The sequence below is a fragment of the Cydia strobilella genome, chromosome Z (genome assembly GCF_947568885.1).
Source record: "Cydia strobilella chromosome Z, ilCydStro3.1, whole genome shotgun sequence".
Classification (NCBI taxonomy): Eukaryota; Metazoa; Arthropoda; class Insecta; order Lepidoptera; family Tortricidae; genus Cydia; species Cydia strobilella.
In genome coordinates this window covers 945,449-955,454 of record NC_086068.1, presented here as the reverse complement: position 1 = coordinate 955,454, position 10,006 = coordinate 945,449, and the positions used below count along the sequence as shown (strand labels likewise).

At 39.3% G+C, this 10,006-nt stretch overlaps 1 protein-coding gene across 1 annotated transcript; it reads left to right on the top strand.

Annotated features, from left to right (window-relative positions):
* The first annotated feature begins 997 nt into the window (after positions 1–997).
* LOC134754095 (probable NADH dehydrogenase [ubiquinone] 1 alpha subcomplex subunit 12) lies at positions 998–4,445 on the top strand. The gene is made up of 4 exons (XM_063690169.1): positions 998–1,159; positions 2,838–2,963; positions 3,817–4,009; positions 4,369–4,445. Exons 1-4 carry the CDS (start codon positions 1,043–1,045, stop codon positions 4,407–4,409), a joined length of 477 nt encoding a protein of 158 aa, XP_063546239.1. The 5' UTR covers positions 998–1,042; the 3' UTR covers positions 4,410–4,445.
* The last annotated feature ends 5,561 nt before the right edge of the window (positions 4,446–10,006 follow it).

Below are 10,006 nucleotides of genomic sequence, written 5' to 3'. Positions count from 1 at the left end.
CTATCCTGTATATTCAGGAGACGCGAGCAGGATGTTTACTATAGGTACACATTCAGTAACTTATAAGCAACTGTTTCGTCATTTGGTTTCAACTATATACGACGGTGATCGATCAGTGAACTGAACTGAGTGTGTATGATTCGTTCTGCTTACCTCTCATGAATCATCCTGTATACCTACCTACACTAAACCAGAGCTTAACCTATTATCAAAGATAGATATAACTCCGTAATAGATGGATAAAGTCTAAGGAAAAAACGTGCCTCGAAAATCACGAAAATTTGATTTTCGATCAGATGGCGCCACTAGCTTTGGCCTACTTTCGTATAGAGGGCGTTGACGGTTTCGTTTGTTATTTATAATTTTAACGCATATCAGTGAAAGAACATGGGTCAAAATCATATAAAAATAATTAATGCAAATAAAAAAATCATTTATCCATATTTAAATACATTTTAACGTATTTTTATACATCTTCATTTTTAGTTTTAAAGTATGTCGATAGATGGCAGTGAATTTACAGTGGTTACAAAATTGACTATGACAGTACCGCTCTATCTTATTATATCCTCTTTGCCTATTATCCTACTGATTTTCCTAGCTTGTCGATATTACCAAAGAGGATATAATAGGATAGAGCGGTACTGCCATAGTAAATTTTGTAACCACAGAGAATTCACTGCCATCTATCGACACACTTTAAAACTAAAAATGAAGATTTATAAAAATACAATAAAATATATGGATAAATGATTTTTTTATTTGCATACATTATTTTTATATGATTTTGACCCATGATCGTTCACTGATATGCGTTAAATTGTTGCTTGATTTTCGAGGCACGTTTTTTCCTTAGACTGTAGCCATCTATTACAGTTATATCTATCTTTGATATTACGTAATTACGCCTCGTTAGATATCGTTACTCCTGTCAATTTTTATTTTGCCAATCAATGTCAAACTGAAGTCACACAGCCTTCACAAATTCTCAAAACAAAACTCAAAGGATTTATTGTTACAAACAATTCATTTAAAGTAAAAAATGTCACTGTCTCAGTATCATCAGATCAGCAAATTGAAGCACTTTTTCGCCACCGTCCGCGCGAATGGCGGGTTTAAAAACACTCTGTATAAGTTGTGGAGATTTGATACTTTTAAGGTGAGTATATTGTATATAGACATATATTACTTCGTTAGGACTGGCCTTACGAGTACTACGAATGGGGCCGATACGGTTGGACTAAAGCAAAGGGGGTGCCGACACTTAATTTTTTTTTCATCGGAGTGATGTTATTATGACACCTATTTTTTATTGTTTTATCGTAGAGAATACGCTAAAATAAGCATGTTTTGTAGGAAAGACATTCTCTAAAATCAGAAATGGCCGAGATATTTGACCCGAAAGTTGAAACCACTACTTGACAAATAAAAATCAATCATTTGGAACAGTAAATTTAAGTAACAGAGACAAGATAGGTACGACGACGAGCGAAGTGAGGAGGAGTGTGTTAGGTTGACCGCGATGATCGCGATCAAGCAGACCAGAACAGACATGTTATTGTACCTACAAAAAAAATTCTAAGTCTTTTTTTGCACCCCCTTTGCTTTAGGCCAACCGCCGATACATTGGAGTCAAAATCGCATTTAGTTACACCAGCGCGCTCAGTCGTGTGGCGAATTGCGCAGTGGATAGGCAGAATACACCAGTTGCTGTACCAGGGACCGGCCCGCTATCCCTTATCGGGGTTTTATAAGGGTATTGCATAAGGCTTAACTCACCATACCCTTTGCCAGACGAAACCCTTTGTTTTGCTTTTAAAAACCCTTATATGAAGCTACCACATTTGAGTAATCGGTAGCCCAAATACCCTTACAAAACCCTTATCATCCGCTCACCAACACCTTGCATATTGCTTATAAGGGTTAGCCTTATAACGGGCTAATTTCAGTCGTCTACCTTGTTCATAAAGCACACATTACTTCGAATCCGAGCGATCGTCGGCGGCGACGGCGGCGTTCTTTGACTAGGCACGTATTTTCTTTCCTTTTCATACACTATCGTAGATATATACTAATCCTGTCTCTTTCACGCAAAGGGAAACCTTTATAAAATGCGCTTAAAGATAAGGGTAACCCTTATTAAGGGCTAGCCTTATTTTTGTTTAGCTTTTCGGTAAGGGTTAGTCAAAGGTAGGGGTATGAATGGGCTTGCAGTTCAAAAGGGAAAGTCTTTCAATGTGTTAGCCGTGTTTAAGTGTCGCCCATTGAAAGGGTTTTATCGCGGAAAGGGTTGTCCGGTCCCTGTGCTGTACACGCATCTGGTGTATTCTGGGTCTAAGGCTGAACTAAACCATGTAGATGTAGATGTAGTGTAGGGACGCCCGGCCGGAGGCAGGCGGGCTGTCGATCACGTGTCGCGTTCATTCAGCCCAGTTCCCTAGTTGGAGCTGCAGGTTACTGTCCCGGCGGCATTCCCACACTATTCTCCTCAAATCTTCTTGTTTTCCTGCAGAACAGAAGGACATCTTTAAGTTCGACATCCTTTAGTTCATTCTCTTTCAGCGTGTCTCTACCGAATATATTATATCGCGATGCCGCATACATAATACACTCTGCTAGTAAGTGAAAGCTAGTCTCCTCCTTACCACAATGTGGACAACTAAACCATACAAGATGCATATGGCAGAACAATTTAGAAATCTAACATTTTCCAGAGTCCGACAAATACTAAAAAGTACGGAACCCTCGGTGCGCGAGTCCGACTCGCACTTGGCCGGTTTTTTAGTATAATTTGTCCACAGTTATAACATAACTACGAGTATAACGCTATTTAACAGCATGGCTGCCTGATGGGCTGGGACGTAAACGGCAACAAATACTACGAGAACCAGCGTTACATGATCGGCCGCAGCCGCTGGGTGGAGTACGCGGACCACTACAAGTGGGATTATGACGCCTCTCAGGTACCTATATAATAAAAAAATAATAAAACATTATGGGACAATGTCGCACAAATCTACCTGATCCACAGTAAGGTTAAGCGTATGCTGAGATGCAGGCGACGCACGCAGCGCAGCGATTTTGTAAAGTATAAACCCAAATGACCCAAAATTTCCATACGTTATGTTTTGTTCCTTCCATTTCGTTACCGTCATACAAAGTCTATGAAATTTGCTAAGTAATTAGCTTCCAAGATTTGACCCACACTAACTAACAGGGCAAGTTAAATAAAATATAAAAATAAGTTTTTGGCAAAAATTTCATTTTTCGTACAAGCTTTTATCGCAGACTGTACCGAACGGCAAAAACGGACGGACAGCGCAGTCTTAGTAATAGGGTCCCGTTTTTACCCTATGGGTACAGAACCCTAAAAATATGTAATGTGCATTTCAAAAATGTGGTGTTTTCTATAAAAAGGGACCTTATTGTCGATGGCGCTTACGTCATTATAAACGATGCTCCGATATAAATACATTGAAGCGCGACGCTGTGCGGCTTAAGCGCCATCGACAATAAGGTCCCTTTTCATAGAAAATGCCCCAAATGACATTTTATTTAAGTATAGTCGTGTACTGTGTACTTAACTAAAATGTCATTTTTGAAATGTCCCTTTCCTATCTGACATAATTGCACTGTCCGCGCGCCAATTCCGTGCATTCGGAGGTCGAGGAAGTGGGAGGGTGTGCGCCGCGGCCGTACGTACAAAATGACACCACTCTGTCATGACGCCCAACATTCCTAACATTCCTCAGCCGTGCATGGAATTCGCGCGCGGACAGTAGCTACTTAGTACTTACAACACGTAATTTTCCCAAGGTGACCCCAGAATGGTTTGGCTGGCTCCACTACATGACGGACCAGGTCCCGTGTTGCCACCTCATCAAGTGCTGCATGCGGCAGTCGGACTGCCACAACCGTTGGCTCCTGCCCCCCGTGGAGAACATGACGGGAACCATACGGCAGTATTACCCGTACTCCACGACCAGGCAGGCCGTCACGGTGTGGGACGGTTAGTTACCCTAACAGCATTTATACGTCATTATGACGCCAGCGACGTCATAATGACGCCATATTTACGTCATTATTACGCCATTATGACGTCGCTGACGTTACTTTGCTAATAGTTAGTAGCCGAGGAGAACAAGACGGGCACCATACGACAGTACTACCCCTACTCCACCACCAGGTAAGCCGTTACGGTGTGGGACGTCGCGCGGGTGCACGGAGCGGGCGCACGTGCGCGGTTGAAATTGTAGGTAAAATCCGCCGCACGCGCCCGCGTCAAATAGCGAGGCCTTGATGACATTTCTTTTCATATTATATGACATTTACTCCAGTTTTTAACTACAATTTAACATTTTTCCTCAGGTTCGAGTTTATCCGAGTTGCCCTGTCCCCCCGTTTGCTGAAAAAGTAAATAATCACTTCAACTGAAAACGTAATTACTAATTAATGTTGTCAATTATTAAATAGTGAATCAATAAAGAGATACTTTCAAATGTGATTGTATGTATGTTTTATATTCGTAACTAAAACCTAGTACAAACAGCTGAAATCGCAACACTTCACTGCCCATTGCCTTTTGTATGTTTACGAACTGTCAGTTAACAGTGTGGGCGATGGACCGATGGTACAGTCGAAGGCAAAAATATCGATCCAGACAAATGGCGCAAAAATATGTGAACACGACTTTATTGTCAGGTGTAAGAGCGTACATATATTTTTGAAACTTTGGGAATGTATATATATTTATGCCCTTGACTGTACTAAATACTCTTGGTACAGAAGCGGTATTTAAGATTAAAAATTCTGTTATTGATTACACATTACACATACGCATATTATCTCGCTCGCACCAATAGGATTAGTAGGTGATACTAGAAGAAAAATAGGTATAAAAACCGGCCAAGTGCGAGTCGGACTCGCGCACCAAGGGTTCCGTGCTTTTTAGTATTTGTTGTTGTAGCGGCAACAGAAATACATCTATCTCTGAAAATTACAACTGTCTAGCTATTACGGTTCATGAGATAAAACCTGGTGACAGACAGACGGACAGCGGAGTTAGTAATGGGGGTCCCGTTTTTACCCTTTGGGTACGGAACCCTAAAAATGACATCTTTTTGTTTCATCGATTCACATCACAATTCCTTTAACCCTTTTTCAGGCAGAGTCCAGAGTCCTTTTACAGTGGACCGTAATTTGAATAATATGAATATTATGTATTTCATATCTTACCTGATCGCCTGACAAAGGTAGAAGAGTACTAACATGGAATCATTGAAATTAACTGTTTGTGGTGAGTTATCTTCTGTATTATGTACACTGAAAGAAATGTTTGCTTGGAAATATTTTGTTATGTACACAAAATTAGGACTTGCGAACTAAATTTGTGTTCCACCGGCCAACAGATTGGTCTGTAACAAAAAAAATCGGCTTTTAGAATAATACTTACTCCGTTGGCTCAGCGACCCAAAATGAGACAGCCTCCGACACAAGACAGCGCCATTTTTCTCGGTCCTGTGCGACCTCTCGCCAATTGGTCTCGAAGTTCGCGCAGATCCGCCTCCACCATTTCGCACCAGCGATACCTGGGGCGTCCAATATGATAGGGTTTTTAGGATATTTATCAAAATTTATCCTTTGATTTCCTGGTCGCACCAATGTAGGTTTACTTCAAATGTTGGAATACAAGTATTGGTGATTCCTTTGAGACAAGTATGTATGTTTTATTGACACGCATGTGGTCGATTTATACGCCTACGCCTGTAAAAGGGTAAAGATAGATATAACTCCGTAATAGATGGATACAGTCTACGGAAAAAACGTGCCTCGAAAATCACGAAAATTTGATTCTCGATCAGATGGCGCCACTAGTTTTGGCCTACACTCGTATAGAGGGCGTTGACTGTTTCGTTTGTTATTTATAATTTTAACGCATACCAGTGAAAGAACATGGGTCCAAAATTTACCATGACAGTACCGCTCTAGTATAAGTTACTCTATGAAAAGGGTTATGTTCAGTTATTATCCGAATAACATAATGAGTTTGTCTAGTTATGTTTTCAGTACATGCAAACTGACCCGTTTTAGCTACTATATAATATTTGACTGTATTTAATAAATTATTTTACACCGTGCATGAAACAAACGTAGACAGCAGTTATTTTTAGACACAATTTCTATTTTAAAACCCGTATAAAACTATAAAGAGAAGGTAATTTGATTGTGACGTCACATGCTAGTTTTTCATATTACCGAGTCACCGGTTGCCTAGCGACGGTCTGAGTCTAGAGGGGTCCCTTTGTTTGACATAATTATTGAGTCATAATGTAAAGATTGTCATATTATCATTAGTCATAATTAGCTCCATGCATGAATTAATTTTTATTTTTGGATTCATAATTTATATCGTTGGAACACCGGAAATGATAAAAATACTTTTATAAACCTTAACATTATTTTATTAAAAAATATTTAAAATGTTGAAAATTTTTGAGCGGTTGAAACGCTCATAATTTTTGGCGCGAATTCGACAGAGCGTGATGACGTCACACGTTGGGCGGCCCAATTGACGTTTGCTACTAATGACACTAATCTGTCGAACGCGTGACGTCACGTGGCGTTTCGAGCGTTTCGCTCACTAGCTTTTCGCGGGCAAATTTTTGTAGTTTTTATTTATAATTTTAAGTAATTAAATGGTAATCTAAAAACGGAAATGCATTTGTAACATGATATAACGGTAACAAACATCCGAATAAAACATATTTCGTTCAAATATAAACTTCATGCATGAGGCTAATTCTCAAACCGTTAACTTTTCAGGATTTTCGTAAGGTTATCCTAGCTCTATAGATAAGTTAGGTTTGTTTTATGGCAATCCTGAAAAGTTACGCAAAATCGTTTTGACAGTTCGAAAAAAGTAACTGATTGGACTAGTAGTCAAATACCCCATTGTGCGTAATTGTGTAGCTCGGCGCCGTGCCCTCTAGCCGTGGCGTCGTTAAACATTATGATTGAATTAGGAAAGCCAAGCGATTCCTTTATCAATCGCCGCAAGCAGTGTTTCTTTCAAACCAATTAAGCTAGTGATTTTCCTGTTTTTTGTTAGGTACGTTTGTTTGTGGCGAGTTTGGACGGTAACTTTTATTTGTTTTTCTCATAAGTTGATAGTAATAGGGTTCTCAAGGGTCGGCAATGCTTAAGTGGCTCCTGTGATGTTGCTTACGTCCATAGGCGACGATGACTGCTTCCCATCAGGCGGCTCGTCTGCTCGTTTGCTGACTATCACATAAAAAAAAGTAAACATATTATTTTCATTTATCAGGTCAGAATGGCGCAAAAATAAGTTGACTAAGTTTTTTTGTACTGTTCAATTATTGTTAATAGCTTTAATAAATGTTTGTGTTTGTGTATCAAAGCTGCATCAAAATATTTTGAAAATAATATATTAGAACAAATTAAATTATTTTCAGAAAATATTTTAATATGTTTTTATTTCAAGTAGAAACGCTATATAAATTATAAACTGAAATAAATGTCATATAAAGTGTGCGGAAAGAACAGTCGTGGAATATAAGGGAACCAATAAATTGTCTTTCCGCACAGACTTTACCAAGAAAAAGTGATCAAGGCTTTCAGTGCCCCAGGCTGGAATCGAACCAGCGTTCTCTAGCTGCTACCGCTCCTGCTACAGCAGAGGACGCTGGTTCGATTCCAGCCTGGGGCACTGGAGACCTTGGTCACTTTTTCTTGGTATATGACATTTATTTCAGTTTATAATTTAATATAAATTTATTTCAGTTTATAATTTAATAAGTTCTGTTAAACGAGTGTAATTATAACTTTTAATTAAATTTGTGGACAAAATAGGTTGGACTAAAGCAAAGGGGGTGCTTCATCGGAGTGATGTTATTATGACACCTGTTTTTTATTGTGTTATCGTAGAGAATACGCTAAAATAAGCATGTTTAGTAGGAAAAACTTCTTTAAAATCAAAAATGGCCGAGATATTTGACCCACAAGTTGAAACCACTACTTGACAAATTAAAAGCAATCATTTGGAACAGTAAATTTAAGTAACAGAGACAAGATAGGTGCGACGACGAGCGAAGCGAGGAGGAGTGTGTTAGATTGACCGCGATGATCGCGATCAAACAGAGCGCGAAGCCTAGCGAGCGAAGCGAAGCCAGAACAGACATGTTATTGTACCTACTAAAAAAATTCCGATTCTTTTTTTTTTGCACCCCCTTTGCTTTAGGCCAACCGCAAAATATATCAGAGTACTTACATTCTTATTTCTATGGTAACAAAAATTGTTATGATAATATACTTGGCCCCTTTAGCCGTCACTATTTAATGCCACTGACCGGTAGAAGACCTATTTCAAGAACTAAGTAAATTACCGTAGCTCCATAAACTATCCCTTAATATAAATAATAACTCGATTGCGTTAATATTATCAAAGATAGATATTAACTCCGTAATAGATGGATACAGTCTAAGGAAAAAACGTGCCTCGAAAATAAAGAAAATTTGATTCTCGTTTAGAGGGCGCTACTAGTTTTGGCCTACAGTCGTATAGATGGCGTTGACGGTTTCGTTTGTTATTTAACAATTTTAACGCATATCAGTGAAAGAACATGGGTCAAAATCATAAAAATAATTAATGCAAATAAAAAAAATCATTTATCTATATTTAAATACATTCTATAGTATTTTTATAAATCTGCATTTTTAGTTTTAAAGTGTGTCGACAGATGGCAGTGAATTTACTGGGGTTACAAAATTTACTATGACAGTACCGCTGCTCTAGTATAAGTTACTCTATGATATTATGATATGGCCACAGAATAAATAATAGTACTACCGTACAGAAAGGAAATTTCCTACAAAATCGAAGTTTGACAGAGCGGTTCAGGGTCGAACCATAATGTCCCTTTCAGGTCATTATCTTATCTGTGGTTGTGCACGCAAAGGGACGTCAAGTTGTGCCAACCCTAATAATGGGGTTGGCCGGGCGAAATAATTAGCAGATGGCGCCAGCATAGCTTGCCCTGTCAATCCCTAGAATTGTGTCAAATTTTTGTTTTTTTAATGCCCTGGATGCCAGCTCTTTAAGCCAAATCTCATAGAAAAAACCGGCCAAGTGCGAGTCGGACTCGCGCACGAAGGGTTCCGTACCATTACGAAAAAAAAACAGCTAAAAAATCACGTTTGTTGTATGGGAGCCCCATTTAAATATTTATATTATTCTGTTTTTAGTATTTGTTGTTATAGCGGCAACAGAAATACATCATCTGTGAAAATTTCAACTGTCTAACTATCACGGTTCATGAGATACAGCCTGGTGACAGACAGACAGACGGACAGACGGACGGACAGACGGACGGACAGACGGACAGCGGAGTCTTAGTAATAGGGTCCCGTTTTTACCCTTTGGGTACGGAACCCTAAAAAGGGGCAAGCTATGATGACGCCATCTCTGCAAACCTTTGACAGTTGCCAACCCCATTGCTCGGAGCGATGCTGAGCCGAATGGAGCCGAGTTTGCCCGAAGCGAGGAGTTTCGCACCCCTGATATGGCCTGCGGATTTATTCGCCGACTGGAACGGTGTGACCTCTTGTCGGATCTATTGAGTAATATCGTATCGTAACAGTTAGTGCTATTTTCAAATTAAAATTTCTCGCTAAGTTTGTTAAAACTAAGAGTTTTGAATAATTCACGGTTAGTTTCACTAGACTTATATATTATATATATATATATATATTGACCGGGATATAGACCGTGATTACCTTTTGTATTATTTATTAGCTCTCGATATTTCGACGCAGTTATAGTTAACGCTATCTACTGAGCTCGTTCACTTACGTACTAACATTGGCATTCTGTTAAACAAAAGCCATTATTTCTTTTGTGCGAGCGCGTGGCCTTTTTGTGCCTGAGGCTCACACACAATGGCCACGCGCTCAGGCACAAAGGCCACGTAAAAGAAATAATGGCTTTTGT